The sequence below is a fragment of the Pleurodeles waltl genome, chromosome 7, assembly GCF_031143425.1.
Source record: "Pleurodeles waltl isolate 20211129_DDA chromosome 7, aPleWal1.hap1.20221129, whole genome shotgun sequence".
In the NCBI taxonomy this organism is placed as follows: domain Eukaryota; kingdom Metazoa; phylum Chordata; class Amphibia; order Caudata; family Salamandridae; genus Pleurodeles; species Pleurodeles waltl.
The window spans coordinates 1,194,742,970-1,194,755,837 of NC_090446.1; the positions used below are offsets into that span (position 1 = coordinate 1,194,742,970).

Consider the following 12,868-nt stretch of genomic DNA (forward strand, 5'->3'; position numbering starts at 1 on the left):
CTCGTAGAGTTCCAAGTAGAGATACATTTTTATTTATTATTGCCTTGTATCACCTGAAACTTTAGTTGGCACTTTGAATGATTTCTGAAAACTTTGTCAAGGGTAAATACTGCCACAATGAACAGTTGTGATTCAGCCTTGGCACACATTTTCAAAATACAATTTGTTCTGGCCACCTGTCAGCTCCAAAAGAGTAAACAATGGAATGTTGCTGTTAGTGGGGCTCCTTCAGGAAATTACGGGGGAAGACAGACTGGTGAGACTCAGCGTGGGACAGCACAAGTCTGAATATCCAACCTCAAGACTGAATGTTCAAATTGGGTCAGTTCCAGGACCATTCATTAAATCCTCCACCCACCTGTTAGGTCATCCAAAGAGTTTAACTGGCTGCAATGGAAACTCACAGTAAAGACCACTCACATAAGATACAAGCTGCTCTAAACTCAATTAAAATGATCAAAAGAAAACCTGGACCCTCTCACAGAGGTACTTCAGTTCCCAACTCAATTCAGTCTACAGACTCAATGATCGAACACAGTTGGCAAAGGCAATGGTGACAGGGTTTTATGTGTGGGGGCGAAGAGGACAGGATTCCTCACACAGGAACTACAATCAGTTAACCTACTATAACAATCTACACAGGCGAGCAGAGGTTCCATTAAGCCTGATGTAAGCAATGACAGCAACCTGAAAAGTTTTGGCAAAGAGAGTCCTATATCATAGAAGACATACATGATGAGACAGCCTGCTCAGGAAGGAGTAGAAATCTATCTAAAAAGTACCCTTCCAAAACACATAAAACATAAGGAGATGAAAGAAAGGATCGGGGATACTGTCAAAAGCAGCTTTTATCGAAAGGTCAAGTAGGCAACTCTTCTCAGCAGTCCTCTGTTCACTACCCTGCACCTTCCTAGCTTTGTTGTTCATGTTAAGCCTGGAGTGATCAACAATGGCATCTCTCAATAATGCATCAAGTTAATTTCTGCTAAGCAGGAGCACATACCCTACGGAATAAATGGCAGAGTTCATGTTCAAAATCTGTCCGGCAATGTTTGAATCTTAATCAGGGGCCATTTGGAAGGAAGGAGCACTCAGCTTTACACAATGGTAACATGTCCTGTTTTAATCATGGTTAATGTGGCTTCAGTACCACGTGTGGATTTGCGCTTGAATAGCATAAAGTCAATCGCTCTGCACATAGTTTTTACACTTCAAAATTGCTCTGTCTCAGTCATAAATCAACACATTTTCATGTTAATGTGACACGACTAAATGCAAACTCTTGCTAATAGTTCCTGACAGGATGGCATTGGGATTTCCCATGTGAGGTGGGAAAGCCTCAAAAATGTGGTCTAGGGGCCTTGGAAAGGATGTGCAACATTGGCAACAGTGAGGCTTATAGGAAACAACATACTATGAACAAGCATTGAGAAGCACCATCTGACAGTAGGTGGCAAGTAATGCGCACGACTAGGAAACTGGCATTATCTTATGGCAAGTAAGGAGATGTTTCACAATCCCAAATAGCTGATTCAATTGCAATAAGTAAAGAAAGAAAACCCTGCATACCAACTACTCAATTGTTAAAAAACAGGTGAGAATACTTATAAATCTAAGACGCAAAAGGCCAGGTCAAAAATATGCAGGGAAGGGTGAAAGTGAACATGTGATTAAAATAGTGATTTAATGAATTGGAGAATTCCCATCATCAGCCATGGAAAATGGTTAAAACACCTTCAGTGCATAACTGTGTTTGGCTTATTCTCCGTGATGATCAATCAAGCTTCCCAGATAGCCTCTGTGTTCTCCGCAAGTGTGTAATAAGGCTGGAAGGATCAGGTGCCACTAGGTTTGAGTTTCTGGTAATGCAGACGTCTGATGTTGACAGGTCTTCTTTTAGGACAGATTATGGTGCTCCTTGGCTGTGAGACAGGACCTCTGTAGAGTTCTCCATCACCGGTTAAGATGTCGGCCAGACAGCTACTACCACAATTGCAATTAGAAGTAAGACGATCACAACTAGCATGCCTGAAACAAACAGCAAAGTGGACAATGTTAATTCAGTTAGCCAATGGTAATTTTGTGGTTTTGTTTTTCTGTAAAGACAACGTTCTAGTTAAGAACAATAAAGAAAGGTTCACAGGTTGATTATTCAGGGAATATTTGGCACAAGGTCAAAGACATTCTTCTGGAAGCCCCAATGCCTGCTGATTTAACAATCTTTTGGTTTAAATCCATTCTTCATTGATATTACTTGATTGCTCTTGACCTATGTTTTAATGCTGGGGCTTCTGTGGTCAAAGATCATTCTCATAATGTCGGAAATTAATAGAGTCTCAGTAAAACTCTGGTATCATAGATCAGTGTGGTACATGGAACTAAAGTCTGATAATTTTACATTCCGAGCAAAGCTGCTTCTACTTGTTTGATGCTTATTGTCAGCCTAGAATATGATGCAAAAAGATCACCAAAATTTGTTTTTTTTACTGTTATTTACAATATTTATACAGGGCAGCTCTGCAAAAGAACTGACCATAGAAAATTTGGTGGGACAATATAGAATATGGTAGAAAATTATATTTGCATGTTAGATTATCCAGGTTCACATGAAGCCGATTTTAAGCACGCAAACCCAAGACAATAATGATCAATAATAGTGTGGTTGGCGATGTGATCATAATCACTGACCTGATAACCTTTCTAAGTGAAAACATACAAAGGAACAACTGAAAAATGTATTACACGCATAAAATCAGTTCAATCCATTACTATATTGGTGCTCTGGTGAGAATTAAAACATTTTCATCAGAACAAGCAGCACATTACTGGGTTTCATCATAACAGGATACATTTTAGGTACTCTTCTGGGTTTCTCATTTTTGTATCATTCTTACTAGCCTTGCTCCAAATTCTTGTATCATAGATCCCCCTGACCCAGATTATGACAGATAACATTCTGTAGGATAGATGGCTTAAACTTGCAAAGGAGCGCACACTATTTCCTCTTCATAGGACTGTGATCAACGGCACTTACTTCAGACATGTGGAGGCTTACAATACATATTCTGTGTGTAGAGGGTCAAATATGTAGTACTTTGTTGTGTGTTGGTATACTAACCCATGCTTTCCCCAGGTTCTTCAAAGTTTTCCTTCATATGTGGACCACTGTCTAAGATGTCCAGGGAAATTAATAATGCGCACAAATGCATTTTTTAAATTTGGCAGCCAGGTATGACTACTTCACAGCTTTATGGTGTCCTAAACATTTGTGCTATCAGGCAGTGGATGGCAGTGAAATCAAAAAACTATGTCTTACTCATTGGTACCGAAAACCCCTCTTTCATTACCTCTCTTTCTATCCATCTCTACATTCCTATGTACCTTGCCACTCTCTCTATATCAATTATTCCTCAACAGACCTGTTTATACCCCATTGTTCTCATGACCTCGACACTTTCTGTGGTCCTACTTACATCTCTAGCACTCTATCCCCTCACTGCAACTCAAATCTCTTTTTACTTCACCCTTTTTTCTGCACCTAAATGCTGACTTGAAACTCTCCTCCCTCTACTTCACATCTCTCAAGCTCCTCGGGCCTTCTCATTCCCTCTCTCTGTGCCTCATCTATCTCCACATCTCTCAGTCTAACTACTCTCTAACTCATTTCTCTCTCTAACTGTCATCTTTCCCTATCCCAACTCTCTCTCACTATTTATTTTATCAGGCTACCTCCTCATTTGTTTCTTACCGTATCTTACCACCATCCCTCAACCTCCCCGCTCCCTCTACCTCACTTGCTACCTCTTTGCCTACCCCTTTCTATGATTATCTTTGCTCTCTTTCTGCCCCTCCGTTCTAGTTCAACTCATCCTATCTTCCACACTTCCATATCTCTTCTGTCACCGTTCCCTATACCTCACCTGACTCACTATATAACTCATTTTCTGCTGCATCTATTGCTTCTATGACTACCTCTTCTTTCTCTCACATCTCTGCGCCTATCCGTTGTTTCAACTCACTTATCTTCCTCACTTCTTTCTCCCTACATTGCTCTGTACATCTTTCTACCTCCCTTGTCTTTATCTTTCCCAACTTAACTCTCTACCTAGTCAATGTTCTCTCCACTACTGTAACACACACCTTTTTTCTATACCTCACCTCCATCCCTCTACTTCATCTCTTTTCCCTTCACACTCTATCTTAGCCCAATCTTTCTTTCTTTCTCACTACTCTCTTTACATCCACACCATTCCGTCTTCATTTCTTTCATACTATCTTTAGCTCATTGTAAAACCTTTCCTACCTTTCTGCCACTCTTTCCTTAGCTAGCTACCCTTTCCTCTTTTCACCTCTCTGTGTCTTTGTTTGGCTATTCTGCCTTTCTCTTTTTGCCTTACATTTCTCTATACCTTTCATCTCTCTCAAGTCTCTAGATCTACCACCCTTTTTTTTTTTTTTTTAACTGTACCCTCTTTTGCTATTCTGTTGTCTTTACTGTTCTGACCTTCTCCTGTCTTCACTCCCCTCCCAATTCTCTTACTCAGCAGAGCCAGAGGTCAGTAAGAACCAAAGAAGTGTCCACATAAAACATGGGACGAGGGATAAGGCAGAGGAAGAGCATTAAGAAGAAAATCATCATATTTCACCCAGAAGAATGGTGAAAATCCCAATAGATTATTTGGAATTTCAGTGGTACAGCTAGAATACCAGCTCAGCAGGGAATTTATTTGTGATTGCAATTGTCTCTTGTTATAAACAAAATGACCATAAAAGTTAAATTGTCCTGGACATGTTCTACACAGTTAATACGATAATGGGTTAAGATTCTGTGAAGCAGATCATCTGCATAAGCTCTTGCAACAGAGGCAGCACTATGTAAGAATTGGATAACAAATAAAGGAACCAGTGCATTCAATGTTATGTTAATTTTGAAAAGCTCAGATTGAGGTAGTTAACTGTCCAATGTTTATTTTTGGACACCCCAAGCAGGTGGTCAATACATAGGTGTTTCACCTCCATAAATGACAGCCCTAAATAAAGTTTATAATGTTGTTGTTTCATTAGAACTATCCAGCAATTGCCTAAAAGGTGTAAGCTACTTTCTCCCCACAAGCAGGAGCCGCCTGTTAAGCCTATTATCACCCTGACAACATAAGTACCTGTTTATTGCACGAATTGCCACCCCTAGAGGACAATCATCCACTACTGAAAAGCATTAGCAATGATTTGCCACCATTCCCAATCCGGTATTACCGGCAACAACCACCAAATGTACCTGTGAAGTAAGGCAGTACTGTACTCAGTGTACCAAGCTGCTATGTAAGAACTGAATGAGAAAGTGGGAATTGAAACTGGTAATACAATAACGATTAAAATAAATTGTAAGCTGTAAACGGTTTAAAAGCAACAGTCTGTTGGTCATAACACTGCAGACATTGAACAAGACATAAATGTGCAATATGTCGAAAACACGGGTACAAAACAGTAGTAGACAGAGTAAATGATCTAGTGTCCCCATTAAGTTCCTTCAAATTCAAAACTTTAAGAAATGACATATGGTACAGCAGTGTACTCAACTTTACAAGCAATCAGATAAATGTTAAAGTCGGTGAGTTCAAGGCAAAATGGTTAGTAACTAAGGAGATATCCCACAAATGTAAATACTTAGGTCTCCAAGAAACCTTCATTCAACCCCACAGTTCTCCAGAAAGCACATACCAAGAGTATCTCCATCTACCAATGCATGGACCAATAAATGTTGATGTATAAATATCAACTGACTTCCCCTTACCTTCTTCCAAAGGATCAATGACAAAGTTTATCATATCAACTGGAAATGTTCATACAGGATCAAGTTGTCTATTCAGGTACAAGCCAACTCATGATTGTCACATGTATCTCTATTCTGACTGAGTAGACTGAGCCTAAGAATCCCTTATAACTGATAATGCTACTTCCAAAAGACTTAGGACTCCAAAATGCACCCTGAAGTCTTCCAAACTAGCAGCATCAGGTGCCCTTGAAAGATCAGTTTTTAAATGTTACAACAGGTTTAACAATGGTAAACATATAGTAATCACTGTAGGAAAATCTCTAGAAATTGAGAGTACCAAACCTCTGCTGGCCCAAAGGAGTCATTAGCTCTACTACAGCTCTGTCCCTCCTCTCAGAGTCCTATGGGCCACGGAGAAAGGATAAAAAGCACAACCTAGCCACACTGTCCATCTCTGATTCAGAGGGATTCACTCCTGTCTCAAGGAATGTGGAGTACCAATCAGCAACTGCACTGTACAAAAGATATTCTACCTGGATTTGTTAATCTGTTGCCTAGGCAAAAATATAAAAACTCCATCACCAAACCTGCGAAAGCATTTAACCCCCAATCACCTAACTTATTTACATAATGGTCGGTGGACAAAATGTCCCTGTGGAACAACACATAACAAACTTCAACTTGTCTCTGTCAAACATTTTAAGGCACATGAACCTGTGCGAAGCTCTAGGTTTATATGCTGTTGACTTTCTTTTGTTGATTACTTTCTGCATCTTGCAAAGCCTAATTCTCAAGCTGGCCTTGGTTTTGTTTGACTCGAATATGATCTCTATGGCCTATCTAAAAAAATAGATCTTCCATTCTAATTCTGTACTAGGGGCAGCCGCCATAGCAATTCCTTCTTTGCACCTTCCAAAAAGGAGATGGATCCTGAGTAATGGAGGCACTTCCTGAGGTGCACCATTTTAGCTGTTTAATTGCTGTATCAAGCAATGCTGGTCAAAAGATAGCCTAACTGAAAGTTGAGAGTAAATCTACAATGCAAGCTACCATCTGAGGGAGAGTAACTTCATTTTTAACACAGTTTGAGTCATTTACTTTATCTCTGAACTTTTGACTGTAAAAGCACACAAAGCCAATACTGGGTCTACCATAAAACACAAGAACAGTATTTCCTGTCAGAGCGATAGAAGTGATTTATTTTGGTTTATCACAAGGTATAAAACATACAATGGAGAGATTGGTATCCAAACTGCGTGCGCAGGAGCTGTACCGGTACCAACAAGAAAGCATTCTTTACCACCCAATCCCCTTGAAAGACAAAGCCCTTCAGACAATTAATCCCTTCTATTGTGAAATGACAGGAACACCAGCATAAACTTCTTATATATCACAGACTAAAATCTTTGCAGACTTTTCTGACCAAAAACAAGCAAATATCTCACTCCTTGATCAACAAATTGCTTACATACAAGGACAAGGTGAAGCTATTTTAACTGGAGATAGCACAACTCTCTTCTGTATGCTTGGTCCAACGGCCTGAACTGCACTCGGGTCTGTTGCAATCATCCACTGGACCAAAATAGAGCAAGTCTGCCACCCAGTTTTCTTAGAAGGAAAAATGGTTGAATGGAGGAACTTCTAGCATAACCTCTTTGGTTTCACACTCTACATTGAGATACGTTTTGGGTATTTCCTCTCTTAAACAAGATGACAGCCATCAATTGGTTTATTTCAAGGGTTTATGTGAAAGCCAGTGTGTGAAACTGTGATATTAATTTAATCTTATTTGATTTGTTCATGAATTTCTGGCCCAGTGACACAAAGGGCCTGATTCTAACTTTGGAGGACGGTGTTAAACCGTCCCAAAAGTGGCGGATATACCACCTACCGTATTACGAGTTCCATAGGATATAATGGACTCGTAATACGGTAGGTGGTATATCCGCCACTTTTGGGACGGTTTAACACCGTCCTCCAAAGTTAGAATCAGGCCCAAAGTCTTAATTGTCCTAAGCAGGAATGGGAAATGAATCGGAAGATGGCTAGAGGGTTAATGGATTGGATTATCTTGAAGACAAAGATGAAAAAAAAAGAATTAAGAAACTCTTCACCCAAAACCTTCTCTTTCTAGTTGAGGGAACTCGCACTGATTCTAACAGCACACAGAGAGAAAACCTAAGGATATGAAGTACGTGCTGCCCCAAAGAACCTGCTGCCTTAAAGTATGACACATCTCCATATGCTTCCTATTACACATTAATTATTCTGCCCCAGATCAACCTCTTGTGGTGCACGCTCTAAACCCTTTCATCTATAAAGCTGCGCTAGAGCCTGAGACTTCCCTTGCTGTTCAGCAATACACCTTTCCACAGGTGCTGCAACAGAGAAGCCAAAGCTATATTCCGTGTTTCTGAATGCCAAATTTAGGACTGAATGTTTGCTTTTATCCATAGAAACTGTTCGTAGTGTTTTCCTATGTACACTCAAAACATTTTCATTATCTGAGGAAGACTCAGAGCGTCCAGTCTCTCTTTGTAAATCAAGTAGGTTGGTCAGAAAGGAGTTCGTATTGAACCACCTTAAGAGCAACTCTAAAAAGCTACAATGAAAATACCCACGTCCAGGAAAAAGCAATGTGGCAAGAGACCAGAGAATCGGCAGCAGAGCTGTGCCTAAAATGAAATACATGACAGATATAAATTAAAACTTTGGATTTCCTTTTTATTTAACCATCCGAAAAATATGAGCCAATCCCATAAGTCCATGAGCAAACTGCACCAAAGCCATCATGGGGGAAGCGATGAAAAAAACCCCAAAAAACAATCTCCTGCCGAACTACAGCCCCCGTCTATCACATAAGGGAAAATTCCTGCACTTGACAGCATGTGTAGGTTGTTGGTGGAGCATGCTACTGGCAGCAGAACAGCCTTTAACACACAAACATGAAAATTCTCAGGTGACAGGGCAGTCTTGAGTACTAAAAAAAGAACTGGAGCTTGCTTCCACCACTTACCAAAACTTAAGGCATGAGCCTCAATGGAGCAGGCTGTCGGCAAAACAAAAAACGCACTGGTAATGCGAAGAGGTCACACCATTGTGACCTATTGGCATTGACAATGCTTTTGCCAATGTTGCGCAGCATTGCAAATCACAACATTAAAATGGTGTAATGATGCAGTTGTGTCACTCCACAAGCATGTGAATGCATTTTGGCAAATGCACGTATGTGTCACCATACATACGTGCACGACAAGTAACTTACTGACCTTCGGCAACACTTTAACTGGTAGAGATTATCTAGTTGCAGAATCCTTACCATAGAATTATCCCCAGGAATCTGACTGGAACAAGAGTATTTTCAAGCAGCACCCCTGCATGCCAGTAAATGATGGCGTTTGGCTCCACGTGGCATCATCAGAAGTGATGTGTCCGGTACCTATATAGGCGCCACTTTGGAGTGTTGACATCTATTTCTTTCACAACTTTCCACTCCATGAGCATGGGCCACAATGAGCACTGACCACTGGTGTGGCAGACTAAGGCCCTTGAAAGGGTGTTCCCTACAACATAATTCTTTCACAGAGTGGGGAGGATCGGTAAGGAACCTATAGCTAGATAGAGTCCCTATCAAATAAAGCGTTCACAAAGGTAAGTAACTTGCTCATCTGATAGAGACTTCTAGTCGCAAATTCCTTACCTTAGATTAGATACCCATGCAATACTTCCCTGGAGGTGGGACTGCAAAACCGATCAGAATAGAAAGTCAAGCAGAGCCAAACGGGAAAAGTGCCCATCATGATGGACCTCACTGTCCAAGCAGTAGTGTTTGGTGAACATGTGCAATGATGCTTGCGTTGCTGCCTTGCAGATACCCAGGACTCGGAAGCCACATGCTAACGCAATGGTTGCAGTCTTGGTTCTGGTGAAGTGAGCCTGCAAGCCCTCAGAAGCATTCTTCTTGGCAATTCATTGCAGATCTTACTGCACAGGACAATCCATAATGAGATGGTTCTCTTCACTATTGCCTTCCCTTTATTTGCTCCCACAAGTGTTCATCGTCAACCCGGAATTCTCTTGTGTAGTCCAGGCTGAACGACAACACTTTCTGGATCCAGTCTCTCCTCTTCTTTGGAGGGATGAAGTGGAGCAAGGAAAGTATGCATGGTGATGTTGACCCTTAAATGTGCCCAGAGTAGAGCCCTGCTGGGCCTCAGATAATACAAACAATAGAACTTAAGAAAGGGATGCAGGAAGGGGGTCAAGCTGTGGGAGGCACACCATAACACAAACTTGTCGCAACGGCTGGCTGACTTTCTGGAGGGTGTCCAGCTGCCAGAATAACATTACAAACTTTGAGAGGAAGGTAAAGAGCTGTCAACTCTCACCGCTCAGTCTTCACGCATGAAGATCAAAAGTGCACAGGTTCGGATGGAGTGCCCTCCCCTATTGCTGCAACAGGAGATCACCTTGAAGAGGCAGCCTGACTGGAGGAACAATGGTCATGCTCAATAGATCAATACCAGATTCTCCATGCCCAATCCAAAACCACAACAATGACTTGGGCCTAGTTATTCCCGATCTTCGTGAGCACTATGGGCAGTAGTAGTATTGGCGGAAATGCGAACAGAAAGTTGGAGCGCTACTTGAGATGAAAAATATCTCTGAGTGAGAGTCGCCTTGGAAATCCAGAGCGCAAAACTGCTGACTTTACGTGTTCTCGGAAGTGGAGAACAGATCTAACCAAGGCTACTGAAACACACCATGCACCACCTCCAGATGGAGATGCCATTCGCAATTTGGTAGGCATCTGTGGCTGTGTTTGTCTGTTCTGGTGTTGGGAAAGCCACCAAGGAAGTGCCCTGACATTCGAGCCATGTCCAGAGACGCAGGGCCTCTTGACAAAGGGTCCACGACCCCACCCGCCATGTTTGTTGCAATTCCACATGGCAGTGGTGTTGTCCATGAATATCTGCACCAGTCTTCCTCTGATCGAAGGAAAAAAGGCTTTCAGTGCCAAGCGAATCGCCCAGAGCTCCAACAGGTTGATGAGAAGCTCAAACTCAACCAGAGACCAGAGGCTTCTGATCTTCACCTTTCCCAGGTCGACACCCCAGTCCAGGGCTGATGCACCTATCACTACAGTCAGCTCCGTTTGGGTAAGAGAGAGAGTTCTGCCGCTGACCCAATCATGGTTCATTAGCCACCACTGTAGATCTTTTGCAGTTCCCTCTGAGATCTGACCATGGTACAGAGATTTCTCTGGTGCTGTGTCCACTGGGCCTTCAGGTCACACTGCAGATCCTGCATATGCCATCTGGCATGAGAAATAAGCAGGATACAGGGGCCATGAGGCCTAACAACCTCAGACTCAGTGTCACGAAAATCCAGGACGGAGCCTGAAACATCAAAATCATAGCCTGAATATCCTGGACTCGTCACTCGGAAGGATAGGCCTGAATCTGCACTATATCCAGAACAGCTCTAATGATAAGGAGCATGTGAGAGGGAATCAGGTGTGACTTTAGCACATAGATAGTGAACCCCAGAGAATGCAGGAGGTTTGCATAGTCTGAAGGTGGGAGATAAGTGCCTAGTGCGAGCCCATCTTAAACAGTCAATTGTCGAGGCAGGGGGAGACTGGAATCCCTAACCTCTGCAGATGAGCTACAACGACCGCCATCACTTTTGTGAACACCCTAGGAGCACTGGTAAGGCCGAAGGGGAGCACAGCAAACTGAAAATGCTTCAGGCCCACCGTGAACTGCAGGTAACATTTGTGGGCAGACAGGAAAGGGATGTGGAAATATGCATCCTGCAAGTCCAACGCTACCATCCAGTCTCCAGGTCAGAGGGCAGACACTACACGTTGTACACAGAGGGTGTGTGTTTTGAATTTTTCCATATAATAGCTGGAAAAACAACCATAACCTGCTTCTGATGCAGGCACCCTCTCTACTGCTCCCGTGTCCAAGGCGGCCAGCAATTCTTGGTGGAGAAAAGAGAGATGGTCTTCCGTCAGCTAATTGTATGTGGGTGGCCTGCCTGGGTGGTGGGGTAGTCACAAAGTGGAGGGTGTAACCCCTTTAAACGATCTGGAGGACCCAGCGCCTGATGTCCCTGACCGCCAGCGGGGCAGGTGACGGCAAATCCTGTCTCCCACCTGACATCCATGGTGGTCAGAGGGCAAACTAAAGAGGCTTTGAGGCAGCTGCTGCCAGAGGAGTGGGGGACTGACTCAACGACTGGCCACCTGTCCCACGCTGTCTGTGGGACCCGCAAACTCGGCCATGTAAAGGCTGGTATGTCTGTTGGCCATGGTGGCTGGGAGAGTAAGGGCATGGCTGGAGACCCCTTCCGCAGCCACAAAAGGGGTGAAAGGTGGATTGGGGCCATAGACAAGCCCCAGGACCTCGTTGTAGCTCTGCCGTCCTCAAACCACTCTAGTGCGGAGTCTGTCTTCTCGCCAAAGAGGCAAGAGCCATCAAAAGGCATATCAACTTGGACCACGCACCAAGTAGGACATATGTAAGGTCTTAATTGAATAGTAAAAGGGGTATGGAAAGCAGACTACTGGTTGAAGCACCTCTGTAAAGACATTTGTCTTGACTGCCACTGTGGGCAACTTAAGGTCCAAGATCTCAGGTGCCCTATGCACAGCTATAGTAAAAGAGGCTCCCTCCTCTGTAGCCATGGCAGGAGAAGAGAACAGGTTAGCTTTAGGTGAGATGTCTAGTCCACTGGCCTCTTCCAGCTCCTCCTACCAGTTGTCCTGTTTCTGCTTTTCCTCATGGAACTAGTAACCATAAGTCATTTGTGTCCCTCTTCAGGTCTATCAAATAAATAAGGCACTGTCTCCCCCAGCTCCATGTCAGAGTTAGGAATAACGATGGGAGCAGCTCTGCCAAGAGTTGTCGGTGGTGCAGGGGTGTTGGCAGTGGAGCGGGCATCAAGGAAGGTCTCAATCTCGCCAAAGGCTTCGCTCCGGATCCAGCAAGGGATCCATGGGACCTGACTAGTGCCGAGGGCGAACCTGCCGGAATGGATCCTAGAGCGGTCCCTCCTGCACCACTGGGGCCCAAAGGCGCTACCTGA

General features: G+C 43.2%; 1 protein-coding gene across 1 annotated transcript in view; it reads right to left on the reverse strand.

The window, feature by feature from the left end:
* Window positions 1-1,096: 1,096 nt before the first annotated feature.
* Window positions 1,097-12,868, reverse strand: part of STX8 (syntaxin 8) — an 812,050-nt gene continuing 800,278 nt past the window's right edge. The window contains exon 8 of the mRNA XM_069200320.1: window positions 1,097-2,028. Within this exon, the coding sequence (XP_069056421.1) occupies window positions 1,961-2,028 (68 nt within the window). The 3' untranslated portion in view covers window positions 1,097-1,960. The remainder of the gene's footprint in view (window positions 2,029-12,868) is intronic.